Source organism: Bacillus rossius, chromosome 11 (genome assembly GCF_032445375.1).
Source record: "Bacillus rossius redtenbacheri isolate Brsri chromosome 11, Brsri_v3, whole genome shotgun sequence".
Classification (NCBI taxonomy): Eukaryota; Metazoa; Arthropoda; class Insecta; order Phasmatodea; family Bacillidae; genus Bacillus; species Bacillus rossius.
This window is the reverse complement of record NC_086338.1, coordinates 27,914,289-27,932,077: the sequence shown is the minus strand read 5'-3', so window position 1 is coordinate 27,932,077 and position 17,789 is coordinate 27,914,289. Positions and strand designations below refer to the sequence as shown.

The 17,789-nt window shown below is 38.0% G+C and overlaps 1 protein-coding gene across 1 annotated transcript in view; it reads right to left on the bottom strand.

The window, feature by feature from the left end:
* The window catches only part of LOC134536731 (vigilin), an 80,356-nt gene that overhangs the window by 27,159 nt on the left and 35,408 nt on the right, over window positions 1–17,789 (bottom strand). Inside the window, exons 8-10 of the mRNA XM_063376621.1 lie at window positions 11,239–11,369; window positions 8,948–9,250; window positions 5,006–5,338 (exon numbers count right to left, since the gene is read on the bottom strand). Of these exons, the coding sequence (XP_063232691.1) occupies window positions 5,006–5,338; window positions 8,948–9,250; window positions 11,239–11,369 (767 nt within the window). The remainder of the gene's footprint in view (window positions 1–5,005; window positions 5,339–8,947; window positions 9,251–11,238; window positions 11,370–17,789) is intronic.

The following is a 17,789-nucleotide window of genomic DNA, read 5'->3' as shown; positions in this document are numbered from 1 at the left end:
TATACTGGACATTAATTAAATTGATCGCTGATATTTATACTTTTAAACGAAATTTTGATTTTATCATTTTATGTAAACTCTAATGCGTTAAAAAGTGTAACGCAACACTACACACAGGTAGTGATGTCTAGTGCACTGCCCTATGCACATTAGTTAACAAAAAAATAAAATGAAATATTAATTGCTGATAAATAATACCTTGATGTCGTGATACAAGTAACACATGCTTATCTGATATTTATTTCAATTAGAATACGAAATAGGAAGATAAAATAATCAACTGATTTTAAGACTGATTTATTACTTACACAGTACAGTGCATTTTGAAGACAAATGGGTCTTAAGAAGCGAAAATCGTACTCGATTAAAGGATGGTATGGTGTTCGGTATATTAAGGTTTCCCTCAAAGTAACGGTTTCAGAATGCTTTTAAGATATTAGTTACATCCCAACATAAGTTTAAAACATTTTTCTTAAGAGTGTGCTTCGTAGCATTAAAAAATGTGCCTTAATTATTTTGCAAATTTATCATTGTTATGGTGACGATGTCAGGGGTTTGCATAATTATTTTTAGAAATATAGTACAGTATTAGCAACTACGTTAAGAACTGTTATTTTATTCACACAGAGAAAATAAATACAAAATGTTATAATTTGGCGTTTGTCTTTTTATATACTATATAGGTTTTGTTACATTCCATGCGGCCCGGCTAACACATAGAAATGTAACAATACAAACAATGTTCTTTAAGAATTTATGATTACGATGGTCGATTCAGATAATTTTTAGTTACATCAAAATATGTTTTAAATTGGAAATGAAAGAGTTTATTGCATTACTTTTTGTTTATTTCATTTCAAACCAAAGAAACGATAGTTTTTTCAGTTACATGACAACACAATTCAGACAAATTTAGTTCTAAAGCTTTGTTACTTGCACAGTTTTTGTTCTACAAATTTTTTCGAAGTCCTTGAATGTTGATAGGATGAGGTCCAAATACATACCATACCAGACATTTTTCTGTTGATGGTCGTTGAGTCTTGTCGCTCACAAAAAAATAGAATTTATTACTGTCCCTTGGTTAGCGATGTAACTCAAGGTATGGTCGCGCACTGACCGAAGTCGCGCGAAGTTGGGCCGTTGCCGACGCCTAGGGCCTAAATTTCTAGTTACATTATTCCGAAAAAATCTTTAGGTTAAAATTTACGGCCTGGCCCCAGCCCCTAGGCGTGAAATTTTCCCTTAGTGCAACTCCATAATATTGTGCGAGTTGCCGACGACGCGACCGGACTGGACAACAATCGAGCTACAACTGAGTTGGTAGACGAGATTACCTCCCTTGTATAGGTGAAGACAAGGGAAGCAACCCCGTGGTCCAACCGACCAATCACAGTACAGCATTCATCAACATGCCCAAATAAGGAATTTCGGCCGAGCGCATCACACCACGCCAGGACTCGCCCTGATTGGTTGGCTAGTGGTAGCCTCCAGAGAACCTTCCAGACCGTCGCGAAAGCTATGCGTCCACGTGACGCGTAAATCCCCAACAACGAATTTACAACGAGGAAAATAACTTGCTGGCGCCAGTGTGTCGCGCCTGTCCGCTCTTCCTTCTGGGCTTTCCAGACTGTTCTCAAATTATTCCACTACAATCTCAATAGAATTCAAAATTTACCCAACTAATTTAAATATAATATTCAAATTTTAGCAATTGAAGTTGAAATTCAGAGTCAAAATTTTAGTTTAAAAATTATGTCCTGTAAAATTATCTTCTCCATTGCCTTAAATAAAACAATTAATGAAATCATATATCAAAATTAGTTATGAGCTGGAGTTAACCCACAAATTAATAATTAAATATCTCGGGAAAATAATTATTTTAAGACTTTACATGAAATTTAAAAAGAGTAATTAATAACAATTTTTAACATATCTGAACTGTTCTCTATATCAACAAAAAAAAATATCCTTCACCTCAAACTTATTCTTAATATTCTTATGACCCATTTTGCAATGCTACAGTTTGTTATTATATGTGTGTTGTAACATGTATAAAAATGTTAAATATATTCAACAATATTTGGTAATTATATATATTAAAAAACTTTTATGTACGCGACTTGAAACTACGTGAAAGGTTTTCAGTCTATAAAGGCCTATTCTATGATTTTTTTAAAATTATTAATTCTTATGCAAACAATTAATAAAATTGGAAGTTTCTTACATTGTCAGTATATGCATAGCATTACAGTTATTCCAAACAATTCTCTACCAGTGTTTACCTAAGGTTTGCATGTTACGTTTGTTCTTCTACTAATACACGTATATTACAAGAGGTTTGTAATAGATTAAATGAGGTAAGTAAGAATTCGTTTTTATAAACATTGTGTATGAAATTATAAATTTTGAGATGTATAATAACAAAAAGAAGTGCGTTCCGAAGACATATGTCGGTAGTGTTACCCACTGAAACATTATTCCCACTTCAACTCTCTGTAAAAATAAAAGTATGGGGTTGAATGCGCCAAAAGGGGTATATAAATAAAATTTGAGGCTTCTTCCTTATTTCATACGCTAGTGTCCCCCACTTACAATTGCAAACAAAAATTTTTCCTCGATGTAGTTTACTCTGCGTAATCACAAAAAATTTTGGCAGTAAATAAGTATTTAATTTTTAAAAATGAAAGCATTCATGTTTCGAAAAAAATATTAAAGCGACGTGGGGAAAAATGTTTATAGATACTCCAGTAAAATTTTCAGTTTGATTGTTTTGATAGTTTCGGAGCTGTTGCGAGTTTAGTTTGGAAGATTCTTCGGCCGCGCGAGGCGTGTTTGGGTCTTTTTCATTTTCTTTCAGCGTAGGAAGCCGATACCCGGCTTCACTTCGCATCCTCTGCTTGTCTTCCCTTGTCCTCTCCAGATGTATTACTGTATATTAGCTCCATGAGCACGACCTTGACAGACCGTTTCTTCGGTCTTCTCTCTCGTCATCCCTCTACACCCCATTCTTCCCCCTCCCCACCCGCAGGCTGCGGCCCGCCGGCCGCCGGCCGGAGCTCCGCCGGACTACCTGGTTCCGACAAGCGCCGCCCTCAGCGCCACGTCGCGGGGACATTCTTCCCGGCGGCGAGAGTTTTACACGCAGCACTAGAACTGTCACTCCAGAGGGCATGTTTTGAGTCGGATCTTATCAAAAACAAAAGGATATGAAAATATATACATAACTCAATAGTGTTCTGCCAATTATGTTTTCACTTTCATTTAAATTTATTCTTTAAATCGCTCCTGAAGTAGTCCAGCAGTGATCAATGGAAATTGTCAATATTAAACTGTAATTTTGACGATGAAAATGTTTTCTTCTTACTTTTATATGTGCAGAAACCTATTCGTACACTCGTTTCTTGAACTATACTTAAGTTTAAAATAATTACGTGTTTTCTAAATAATTCTGGCTTGGAATAAAAATAAATGCATTTAAAATGACATAACTCAATTAAAAAAAGTTTATTAAAAATATCCTAGGTATATTATGTCTTAAAAAGAAGCATCAAAAACAAATATGTACAGTTAAATTAGTTTTGTCGTAATATTTTCCATGCACCAATCGCCTTAAGATGACACAGCTTAACACGATTTACCACCTAAAACGACAGAATAAAATAGCGCCAAAAAGTTCCTATGCCATTAACCTAAACAACCCTCTTTAAATACTTTAACAATTATTAAATTTTCCTGTTTAGTAAACACCTAATAAACAAAAACACAAAAAAAATTTATTTTCCATCAAAAATCTTTGCCTAACAAGTACTTGTCTGACCAATCGTTTTGTAGTCAAAGAACCATAACACAACCAAGCTACATTTTATTTCCCCGAACAGTCATCTTAAACGTAACATCATTTTCAGTGGTTGCTTTCTGCAAATTCACATACACGATGAAAAATGCACAATTTACAGCACTTTAAACTAGACATACACAAATGATGTAAAAACATGAACATGAAAAACATGAATATAAATACTTAGGATTTCAAAACACAAGTGATAAAATTTATCTCTCAAACAATGACGAAAAAATTTTGTGGATAAATGAAAACACAGACTTTTTTTTAAAAAAAACTTGAAGAGAAACAATTATTTGGGGTGTATGTATTAACTTCGTGAAGCATTCCTAAATAAAAACATAAAACAAACGTCTATGACCAATTATTACAACAGTTAACACGGGCACTCTTCTGCCACTAACATTAAAACGCCTGAACGATAAAGTTGCAATTGAGTATGAATCAATAGTCACAATCGTGCTAGTCAGCATTCAAGAATCGAAAACATGCACAGTGGCAGCGTACCTGCCACATTTATCGATGACTAAACCCCGATATTTCGACTCAAATAGTAAATAATGAACGGACGGGGGTAAACGAGAATATCCTGAGGAAACCCACCAAAGTGATTTTATGTGATATTAGGTTTCCGACTCATTTCGGTACATGTGGATTTATTTCATTTCCATTTAAATTTGTTTCTGATAATTTCGGTTATTTCACATTAATACGTTCAAGTAGATAACATTTCCACACATATCAGGCCTTTCCTTTGATTTATTTTGTTACAATGCAAGCATTTAATCATTGAAATTTGATTCTATTAAAGTGCACTTTTTTTCGTTATAAATGGGTTCATTTTGGTGGCTTTTTCGTGTAATTTTAATTCATTTTATTTATTTTATTATATGCAACGCAGATGTTCAGTGACTTTAAAAAAGGACCATTTGTATATATTTCTCATTTGTTTGTGCTCGGAGCGTGGACATGAAACAGTGTTTATCTTTTTGTTGTTGGTTGGATGCGGACGAAACTTTCTCCTTGCTTGTGTGTCCAACAAAGGGTGAGTAAAAATTAAGATGGCCGCCTAGACACAAGTCGGTGCTGGGCAATTTTCGGGTGAATTCTTTAACTTCCGTAGTCACGGAACAGCACACACCTCCCTCGACCAACCGGCCGTACCTTGCGTATGTTGGCGCCGCCCTTGCCGATGACGAACTTGTGGAACTGCTTGTAGATGGGCACCTCCAGCATGAAGCTGCTCTCGCTGAGCTCCTTGGCCAGCTTGAGCAGGTGCTTGTGGCAGCGGTCCACGTCCTCCTTGGGGCCCCGCACCTTCACCACGTCGCGCTTCTCCGCCGGCCCCGGGAACGTGATCTGCACCTGGTTGAACATCTCCCTGATCTCCCGCACCTTGTCCCCCTTCGTGCCGATGATGGTGCGGTAGAAGCGGTGGTCGATGATCACGTCCTTCTCCTTCTCGTTCTCCAGCTTGAACACCATGTCCTCCAGCTCCTGCAAGCAGAGTTCCCTGCGTGCACGCACCTCTGCACCTGTGTCGTGGGCGTCGCAACCGGACACGTCCCCCCCGATAATATATTTAGTTTCGTAGTTATATTAAAAATATGATTTCTGTGATACAACCCGCATGGTGCATTTAGTCCAATCGTGGTAATGTAAGCAATGTGTTTTTACAAATTAGTTCTCTGGAAATATTTTTTTATAAAAAAATAAATTATATATTGCAACCAACTATAATTAGAATACCGTATTTACTCGTGTATAGCGCGCCCTCGTGTATAGCGCGCACCACGATTTTTGCAACTAATTCCAAAGAAAAAAAAAATTGAAATTTTTTTTTCCCCCATAAATAAATTTTACTAACATTTTGTGGTACCTGATTATTTAAATTGATGTGTGGTGATGCGTCAGGAAAATACATAAACTCTGCTGTCTAAACGGAAGATAATGAAGCGCTATATCGTCACAACTGGTACGTGGAAGGAAGGAAGGGAGGGAGGCGTGCCGCGCTACGTTGCTAAGCTGGCGCGGAGAACTAGATGACTCACCGGTGAGGAATGGAGGAAGCGAAGAAGTTGCCGGGGGGGGGGGGGGGGGGGAACTGGTGACAACATTCTCTCTTTCTCTCTCTCTCTTTTTACTAGCTTCTGAGCTGGCTTTCTGTAAAGGGGGGAGGTCTAAAAATAAACAAGAGACCATGATGTGCGAGCTTGCGCGCGCGCGTGTGCGTGTGTGTGTGTGTGTGAAACAGAGGCCTTGTTGCTTGTGCGTATGTGTGGGGGCTGGCCAGAAACGTCACCCGTCACCGGCAGTTAACGACTTCCACTCCTCCCCGCCTACCCCCCCCAAAAATTTTTTTTCCCGTGTATAGCGCGCATCCTTATTTTTTTCCTTTACTTGAGGGGAAAAAAGGGCGCGCTATACACGAGTATATACGGTATCTAGGAAAGAAAAAATTCCTAAGAACCACCTTTTTGCTGCACCTTCAAACCCCAAATTTTCCCGAGGGTGGACCCCCGGACCCCCCCGCTTTTTTTTTTCCAGGGGAAGGATATTCCTCAACAACTAAATCAATTGCAGTTCCCCCCCCTCCCCCAAAAATATCCTTGAGACGCCCATGCCGGTGTTTGCTAACACACAAGAACAACACTTTAAGGTGATCAGCGGTAAAACCAAACAGCATGCAGATGCACCATGTGTTAACACCAACATTCAAGTTCACACACCACACAGCACTGAAATGTAAATAAATTCATGAAAACTGTAAGAACTTTAAATATAACTTAATACAAATCACTCAGAAATAACCTTTTAATGTATTAAATTCAATGAAGATTGTAACAAAAAAAATGGACTAAGTAGATGGCAAAAAAACTAAATCTTATTTTGTTTGATCTTGAATTATTTATCAACCTACTTTTACAATAAATTATTATTGATGTTAAGTTTTTTCCAAATTATTTCATTGTAATAATTTGTTATCGCGATACACTGGAAACATAACACAATTTGTGATTCTATGAAAAATGTGATTTCCTATTATTTTTTTTACACACATTCCTATAAAAATAGGCTCTAATTTTAAGAACATTTAGTTTTCACATCAAAAGTAACTCAAAAATGGTGCATCGTAGAGAAAAAATGCATGGAATTAAACTTTTTTTTTTTTTTTTTTTTTTTTTTAAATCTCCATATGCATTGCTTTGCAGCTGTCTTGTACTTTTTTTTCCCGTTGTAATATTTTCCTTAATGGGCTCTCAGCTACCTAAAAGAGCCTAGCTAAAAAATTACACGATCTGCCTCTAAACTGAGTCATTTTTAAATTACTCATAACTATTACTGCTTTAATGTGAATAAAAGAGTTTGAAATGAATTATGGTAATTATTCTTCTCCCGATCGAAAATACATGTCCGTTACACAATTCGACCAAAAGACAACACTCACTCATTCTTGCAGATCACTGCTTGGTCCTATGCCTTAACAAAATTACCGTATATACTCGTGTATAGCGCGCCCTTTTTTCCCCTCAAGTAAAGGAAAAAAATAAGGATGCGCGCTATACACGGAAAAAAAAAAAAAAGTGATGGGGTGAGGCTGGGAGGAGGAGTGGAAGTCGTTAACTGCCGGGTGACGGGTGACGTTTCTGGCCAGCCCCCACACATACGCACAAGCAACAAGGCCTCTCTTTCACACACACACACACACGCACACAACCTGGTCTCTCGCACACACACGCTCACAACACACACACACACACAAACACACGTGCGCGCGCAAGCTCGCACGTCTCTTGTTTATTTTTAGACCTCCCCCTCTACAGAAAGCCAGCGCAGCTACTAAAATAAGAGAGAGATAGAGAGAGATAGAGAGAGATAGAGAGAGATATAGAGAGATAGATAGAGAGAGGTAGAGAGAGATAGAGAGAGAGAGAGAGATAGATAGAGAGAGATAGAGAGAGAGATAGAGAGAGCGATATAGAGAGAGATAGATAGAGATAGATAGATAGATAGATAGAGAGAGAGAGAGAGAGAGAATGTTGTCGCCATTCCCCCTCCCACTTCCTTCGCTTCCTTGTCGCAGCTGCTACCGGAGTCATCTAGTCCTCCGCGTCCCGTTCCTGCCTGTCTCCTTCCCTCCCGCCCACGTACCAGTTGTGACGATACAGCGCTTCATTATCTTCAGTCTACACAGCAGAGATTACGTATTTTCCTGACGCATCACCACACATCAATTTAAATTATCATTTGTTTCATACGTAATTACTTAACAGGTACCACAAAATGTTAGTAAAATTTATTTACGGGAAAAAAGTTTTTTTTTCTTTGTAATTTGTTGCAAAAATCGTGGTGCACGCTATACACGAGGGCACGCTATACACGAGTAAATACGGTATGTCCCTTGCAACCTTGTACCAAAATAAATGGGAACTACATCCCGGTGGACCACCATACCAACCAGGCCTACGTCACACGTATGGGGCCTAATTTTTAAATTAAAGGTGGAAACGAGAAAAAAATTACAAAGAATAAAACTAACTGCGGCATGGCCCCAACACCCAGATGTGAAATTATCCACACTTACTATTTCACGTAATGGCATGACCCCTCGGCACAACAGTTAAGCAACTGACAAGGCTACGTGACAGCCCATTACTTAAGAAACTAAAAATAAATTTGTACACTTAAGATCTCTAAGTAAAATGCTTTCGTTTCAGATTTTCTAACTTCAATATTGGTTTTTCAAATAATGTTTTCACTAATGTATACAGTAAAACCCATTTCTCTGCTTGAAGATTTAAAAAACAATTTATTCCTCAATTTAAAAAAAAAGACACGAAGGAATACTTTTAAGCAGATTCTTTGGTAAAGACATGAAAAATTTCAAGTCCGTTAAGAAAATTCTGCACAGTCTCTCGCTGTATTTGTCAATGCAGAACACTCAACGATGCCACAGGGCAGTGGCGGATCCAGGATTTTGGTTTGGGAGGGGCTTGACCCAGCTGAGACTAGGCTACATCAAGGCAAACACTAAAACAATAGTGGGCCCAGATGCTTTCAGAGGGGGCTTGAACCCCTCTGTATTCGTCAATGTCACAGGGTTACCTTCTTGGCTGCCTCGACGCCCGCTCGGTTGCCCTCGATGCGGATGACGTTGCTGCCGGTGGAGCCGTCCGTCTCGGAGAGGTTGATGACGACCCCCAGCTCCTCCTTCATGCGGTTGACGTTGGCCCCGCTCTTGCCGATGATGTGCTTGTAGTGCTTGGGGTCGACCGTCATCTCCACGAAGGTGAGCTTGTTGACGAGGTCGTTGGCCATGGTCTCCAGGTCCCTCTGGGCCTTCTCCACCTCCTCGGGCGGCCCCTCGATCTTGATGTGGTCCTCCTTGTCCGTGAACTCCACGTGGACCTGCCCGCACCACACCACACACGGTACAGCCGCGGCGGTGTCCCTCGGAGAACCCAAATCCGATATGCAATGAAAAATTAACGGGTTAGAATACAGGCATTTGTATGAAAAAACTTTATTCAAATACTCTGACGTAACATTTTATTCCTCTGAATATTCCTAGATTTCTCCCAAAATTTAATAATTACTAACTATTCCACGTTTTCCCAGATGCTGAGGGGGCGCCGCCGCGACGGTTTCGCGGTTACTGAACCCTCCCCCCTCTCTTTTAATGCATGAAGGTGGCGCCATTACCAAGTCTGGCCAGGGGCGCCAGTCACTTTAGCTACGCCACTGGAAGGGAGGGTACTCGCTCTGCATAGAAATAATCTTGGTTAAAGCCACAAACATTTATTACTATTTTTATCTAATCACAGTAAGTAATTCTCTAATGTCCTGAATGTTGAACAAATTCGTGACTCTTTCTAGAACACGCTTATTTTGTTTATTATAAATATAAAATTACATTTTTGAAATACAGTAACTCAATATGTAATTAACACTCTGTATGGATTACTATTATGAAAACTCAGTACATTTTGTTTCCTGCGCCTCTCCCAACATTTTTTGATCAGCAATGTTCCACCATCTTTTCATCACAAGGACGTCAGCCGGCTGCATTGTTAAAAAAAATCTTGGATCAACCTTAAAAAACAACCCATTGGATTTGCCATTTCGAAGGCTTTTAAGATATAAGATAACCCAAATTAGATTAACCGGAGTTTATTGTACTTTATAATGAACTGTTAATACAGTGAAACCTCTACTTAACAAATCTCAAGGGACCAAAATTTGTTGTGTTTGTTGTAAAGGGGTTTGTTAAATGGAGGTTTTGTACGATATATTTCTAGTCATCATAAAGCTTCACATAAATGGCTAGAACTGTCTTTCTGACTGTTTAATACAATATGAGGAATTAAACATGAAAAAGTACATATAATACAAAATACACTTGTTTAATGGCATGTTTAATAAGGTCGAAATAGTAAATCACTATTTTGTCCAAATCATAATTTTTACATACTTTCACACGTTTTTGATTTGTTCCTACCAGGGAAGCGTTTTTTTCAATCTGTTCCCGGTTGGATAATATGGTCGAAAGTGTAGACGTCGGGATGTTGAAACGTTTATCTATATCACTTTAATTTTCCACCTTCATCATCTGCATTTAAAATTTCTAATTTTATTTTAATGTCAATCTGTCGTCGCTTTTTAGGATTCGAATTCATTTTACAGTAGTACCGTGTTTATTTCCGTAACTACGTGTGGAAATAAATAAACAACAGTGAAAACTGAAAAAAATTGTACTACACCATAGTTAAAAATATTTGCGTGTGCGCATCTTTAACCATAGAAATGCAAAATATACTAGTTGTTCGTCTTGCCAGAGCGATGGTACGGGAGGTTTCCACCACTAGCGCTAAATGTACCCGCCATTTTGAACAAAGTGTGGCATGTATACACAACGTGTGTTATCCATGATGCATTTATTTATTGTCTTCCGCGATGGTGCATATTATTTTAAGGTTATACGCACGTATTTTTAAGTAGTGAATGCAAAAAAATTAGTGGATGTCTTGTAGGAGATCTTTATTTTTGCGTGTTTTTCAAAAGCTGCAGTTCGTTGTAAAGGGAATTTCACTATTTCGGAACAAATAAAATTCGGTATTTAGAGGTTAAAACAGCATTGATCTTATGGAGGTTCAGCGGGACCAAAAATTTATTTCGTTGCATGGGGTTTTTCGTTAAATAGAATATTCGTTAATGGAGGTTTTACTGTAAATGTAAAAAATCTTTTAGATATCTTAAAATAACCTTTAGGCTTATGTTATGGCTTATGGCTAAAAAAATTACAATATATACAAAAGCACCAACTGAAAAACCTTGTTTTGCTCACAATATTTTCTGTACATTAAAAACGAAACAATTGTTTCTTCACTTTAACTCACCTTCGTCAAATCCTGGGTGATCATTTTGATGTTTGCACCCTTTCGTCCAATGATGTACTTGTGTATCCAGTTGGGAGCTTTTACCACAGCAGCTCGGATGCTATTTGCCTTTTCATACACCATGTTCAGAGCTGGTATTCGTTGAAAATGGGGGAAAAAAAAACCATTGAAATAAATTAACCTAAACAAAAATTTTTTTTAACTCTAACCTGAAGCACAGTCTATTAGCACAATGTAAATAACCCTTTAGTTCTAAGGACTAGTTGCAATTGTAAATCCTATTTAGAGATGATGGAAAATCGTTAAAATGAAATAGCCTCAGCGAATAAACGCTATAAAAAAGTTTATTGGTGACAAACCGTTACAATATCACTAATGAGCCTTTTTTCTGCAACACTGTCATTATATTGAGCCGAAAATCAGTAATTTATTGGCTCAATTTTTCAACTTTTGTTTATTAAAATATTTTTGCTTTCCCATAAGCTAGAGTACCTCATCAAAATTTATTTTCTCATCTATACCACCCAGGGCTATACATATTAAAACTTTACTAGTGGGTTTTAGAGAGTCTCAACGTCTCAGCAGAGACATGCAGACGCTTACACGCAGCGTTGGCTAGCCGAGTCAATTTTATCTCGCCGGCATGCAGGAACAGGCATGATAACTCTCCCTGCCTGACGTGCCTTCCGCCTTGTTTCTCACGCAGGGGTACCTGCCTCGTCAGGCGAGCCTAGCTCGCTTTCCCAGGCTCGAGGCCCTGGCGAGCAAAGCGGATGTGCTGGTCTCGGCATAAAACAAGCACTTCCCCGCCACCCCTGGCCCTCCTAGGTTTTCTGCTATGCTTCCAGGAACCATGACCGAGGCAAGACCATGCCCCTTCCCTCGTCAACCCCTCCTCTCCTTTAGGAACAAGCCACGCCTATGCTTTCGCTCCACGCACGAGGCTTGTGCGCGATCTCTCGAGCACAACCGAAACTAAGCATGTCAGTTTCTCCCGCCAGGGAGCACCACCTTCCAATCCCCCTTTGCCTTAGACGGCATACAGCAACGCCACCGCTCGGTGCGCTATCTCATGGCGCATGTCCCAACTAAAGATGGCGCTCATAGAGAGTTTTATATTTTTCTTGTGGCACAAGCCCTGACCAATCCCAAGGTACTTTTCCTCCCATGGCCCGCTTAGCTCCGCCCACTCTGTTTCTCTCTTCCCCCCTCCCCCTTTTCAGTTTTGAGCCCATGCAGGAACTAAGGGACTCTCTCAAGTAGAGAGAGTCGACAATCTACTGTGGTACAGGGAGCATCCTACATCTGCCGCGCTGCTTCTATCGCGACCGCGTCTCTCCTACTGAGAAGTCGGACATCAAAGAATATAGGATGTAGTCGCGACGACCAGGGGAAAATCCCCTTACAATTTTAAGTTTAAATATCATATTAGTGTTAGTGTTTTTCTGGCGAATTAAGTGCGTGCAACCGCGCTAGTGGACGTCTACCATCATGGATAGATAGTACCACCTACCTACCACACAATTTGTGGGGTTTTCCATCCCCAGTGATGGGTAGACAACCACATCTACCCGCACTGAGTTCCTGATTTCGACCATCTAAATTCCACGCATCGTGCTGTCAACTTTAGTCCGCTATCCGCCCCGTCACGCCGTTCGGATGTCAGCACTTCACATGCAGCTAAGTCTATGTTTGGAAGACACAATGTAAGAAATCTTAAAGTATTAAATTCTCTACGAACAATTTGCGAACTATCCAACTACCATTTAAAGAAAAAGGTATAAAATATAGTAATGAAAAGAACTTGTCAATCCAAACAATGGAAAATTGTTTATTTTTGATTTTATTACTCTGAAACCTTGTTTGTGCAACTTGCGTTAAAATAAATGTAATCTGTAAAGTAATCATCAAAGTATCCGCGGCCGGCCTGCGCGTAGTAAAATTCAATTCTATTATAATTTAATGTACTAAACTTTGAGTTTACTGAACCTGTGGATTTTGATAAAAATATTTATTGTCACTAGTTTGTAAGTCATTAAAGTGGTGACCAAAAGTATTAACTACCATACCTACTATGATAAATCTGGCTTGTTCAAAATAAAATAAGTTAACCATTAAAATAATCTAGAAGTAACCAGATTTAATTGTTTTATTTATATTTTTATATATTACGATCCACCTTAACACCCACCAATCTTTTGGGGTGTTAACACCTAAATTCTTTGTATTTTACATGTGTTCCGCCTCTGTTCACTTTTCATGTCTTCTTGACGTATGCCATGGCCCGTACGTTTCTAGGCCTTTTTGTTTTTAAGTACCTACTAAGTCTACAGGAACACAGGTTAATTACAATATTATGGATGTTTTTTCACCATCTGCCTAATGTTTGTTTTTTGGAAGCGTAGCCATAGACTACAATAACACGTACACAGTAAAAAATATGATTTATTCTGTGAAAAGATGAAAAACAACAGCATCATTGATTGAAGCAGAACATTTGTAAAACAAAAATAAAAAAGTTTTGATATTTCTGTAAAAACTGTAAATCAGTCATGATTCCCTAGTTTAATAATGTATACTTATTCATTTGTGAATGATTTGAATGTTGAATTACTGTTAAGGATACTCGAATAAATTTTATTCCTACAAATCCATTTAAATAGCCTACTTTTTTTAGGTGTATTAAATGTAGTGACTAATTTATATTGTGAACAAAAAAGGTTTCTGTTTATTTTATATGAATAAGGTGTTAATACTGTATTTTCCACACTTAGTTGGACAGTTTGTTCAGTTAAAAGAAAGAAGGCAAGTGTGAGATGCTGTGAGAAAGACTTCAAACAGGAAATTCCGTGGTAGTTTAAAAAATATATACCTATATATTTGTAACCATTAGGAACACAGCTTTTTCAGGGACAAGCCCCCTCCCTTTTTTTTAATTTAAAAAAAAAGGTGACTTTACGAGTGTTTTGTAGAGAGATTTTGTCTGATTTGTAATAAATGTGTCATTTGATCTGCTACCATAGCATTTAGATTTGAATGTTACCAATCCAAGTCGTGAAATGCCTATAGTAAATAATTTTATTCTGTTAGTACCCTTGTAATTAGAGTAAAGAAACATTAATTAACAACATTAAGTGGATGTTAACTATAATTTCCTATACAAACAATCATTACTCTGCATTAAGGGCACTTTCTTTAATACCAAATACATTTTTCCACAATACTTTCCCTGCTAGGCTACAAAACATAATACTATGTTTTGAACACAAATCAATATTTTTTGGAAACATTTTACACATGAAATAATAATGTACACCTTATGGAGAAAATGGCAGGACCAAACATTTTACCATATTAAACCAGAAATAGTATTGTGCTGAAATGGTTCAAGGAGTTTAACTAAATACAGTAGAATCCCCCTGATGCGACCCCTCACGGTTCCCGGAAAAACGGACTTATAAACGGAAGGGTCGCAATAGAGAATTCGGGCCAATCCCCCCCCCCCCCCCCCAACAAAAAAAAACATAAAAAAACGCCTTTTTCGCATAGATTTCATATTCAAATAGTCTATGGTGTAAAAAAGACAACTTTTTAAATTCATATTACAGTATTTAAATAGCATGATGTCTCCTGAAAAAAACTATACCCTAGAAAGCAATATTGGAGCTCCCATTGCCGAGAAAAAAAAAAATTTAACACAGTGCAGCGTGTCCATTTTCGCCGTCTTTGTGTAGAAAAATCAGACGATTTAGTATTGAAATGATAACTTTTTATTAAAGGTTTATTATGTCTCTTGAGGCTGTATTAGTGTGGTGTTTGAAAGGTTGCGTCCCGTGACACAACGGGTGGTCTGGCGGCGCTTATCGCTCTGGTCGGGGACGCACCACAACGCCGAAATACCACAACGCCGAACGTACAATAACGCCGAATACCATAACGCCGAATTCCAAATTGACCACAACGCCGACGACCCAAAAACTGCCGTGTACCACAACGTCGAATGACCACAACGCCGAAATACATTAACGCCGAAAAATGTCATTGCAGTATTGCCACAAAAACAAACTCAGAAGAAAGTCACTAAATATACTGAAAAAGAATTCAAATGTACAACAACGCCGAAATACCATAACGCCGAATGCCACAACAACGAATCTACAATATGACCATAACGCCGAAACCATTATATGACCATAAGGCCGAAACCATTATATGACCATAACGCCGAAATTCTAATATGACCATAACGCCGAAACCGTAACTTGTTGCCTACCTGCCAGGCATTGAAATGCTGTATTCGTAAGATAAGCGCACTCTCTTGCAACTGTGAAGCTAAACATACAGCCAACATGTTTATCTTTTTGCACATTCAATATCAGTACTGATCTTTCCCCTAGTTAAAACATAACAATTTATTATTTTTTATAGGGCAAATGGAACATTGATCGAAATGAAATATATTTTTGAAAGAATATTTTTTTTTTTTTTTACAATTCAAGGTCAAGTTGAAGGTGGTTTCGAGAAGAGGAGGCGGCCTTTTGAAATGTCAGCTCCTTAGAGTTGATTTGAGGAAATAAATTAGATATGAAGTAGCGCCGGGAATGATGGGCAGGAGAAACACGAGATCCCGAAAAATTTGCCAACTTTCGTTGAAAATTGGACCCGGATCGCCTAGGTGGGAGGCTAATGCTGTAGCTAACCTCCACTCTTGCAGTTACTTATATATTATTTGATTCAGACTTATGTAGTTATAACAAAAATGATAGGGTTACCGCTTAAAGTCCCGTAGGTACACGCTGCACAATGAAAACGCTGCATGCTCGTTAAATTGCTTGTGCGTGAAGGGCGACTCAAGAGTTGGAGGCACCGAGGATAAGGGCGGTATATCGTTTTAGTGTCTCATTCACACAAGTAACCTGTGAGTGGACGAGCGTCTTAAAACATTTGTCTCAATAAGTGTAGTAGTTTGTTGTTCGTAATTTACACATAAAGTTTTTTTTAAAATGTAAGCATTTTGCAAATAGTGCACCACTTGTCTGCAAAAAAAAAGTATTATACCATTTTAGGCTATTTTCATAACAATATTTACAATACTTTAGGTGCATAAATTTAAAAACTATTTGATTCATTGCTATAAAAATAATGTAAATAGGCTATACATAATTGTATAATACTGTCGAAATAATGAAGAGATTCTTTAATACCAATAAGCCTACTATATTTATATTTAAAAAAATTATAACCACTGTAAAACTAACTGGCATTTCCCTAAGGAGCTCGCCTACATGTGCCTAAACTGCATTGTAGCATGTCAGAATAATTTTTTACAGATTTAGTAAAGTGTCTTTATGCTGTTTATCTACGAAAAAAAAACACACACTTCTTTCAAGAAAACATGCGCAATATAAACACCTTTTAGGTCGCGTCTAAATAGCCAAAACTGGGGTGTTTAGGGTGCTATTTCAGAAAATGTACTAGCTGGATACAAATGAACTTAAGGGCGTTGCAATAGGCGGGCCCCTTAAAGGCGTTCAAGTGTGAAAAATTCACAGTTTGATGTTTATTATAAATATCGTTAATTCTGTATACATTAGTTGTAAGCATAGTTTGCATATTTTTCTCAAAACAGCTTGTTAAAGACAAAATATGCATGTTACATGAGCATACAATAAGTAAAAACCAATATTAAATTATTCAGAATGAAATTACATGCGATAGGCAATATGCTGAAATATACCCATTACGAAATAATTTCTTCTTTTTTTTATAATTGCTGAGTTTTCGAATTTTTTTGTAAAATACGAGGTTCTTCTGGTATTCATGTGATATCTTTGGGTTATTATATCCAGTTATGTGAAATTATTTAAGGATGTTGTTTAGACCGGCCACTATAAATACTGTGCAGAGCTTCAGCAGTTCACGTATCACACAAGTGTACCGCGTGTGTGCTCGGCACTTGCTACCAATACCACTTAACATATGTTACACGTGTTCCTAGACCATTGATGCCAGCTTATACAATCCTCTATATAAATAACCTCTTTTGGAAGCTGAAAATGGCTAAAGTGGTTATTTTCACCGTCAATTTTAGGTTTGAAAATAAAGTTTCACTGACTTGAAAATGGTTTAGGAACGTGCAAAAAAACCTTCATATTTAATATTTCGTCATAAAATGATAGGATCCCCACTGAAATTGCCTTAGAGGGGAGTCTTCGACAATGTTGCTGCATGTCAGAAGACCGCCTGGCGGATATAGTCGTTAGGACCTTGATGCGCGTGTCTGTATCGCTCTTAGCTCTCCCGCCCTTCCCACGCCTCGAACATTAAAAACATACCCGCTATCAGGCGGCCACTTTAAATCGTTGCGCAATATTTAGTATTCCTGCGTAGAACTGTTTCACAGCGGAAAGTTTTAACATATTTATGTTGAAATAATCTAATAAGATTATATCTTAATATTTTTCTAACATGTTACATAATTCATTTTCAAGGTAGGCCGTTCACGGTAAAGTGGACACTTTGAAAATCACTACTATTTGAATAACAACAAC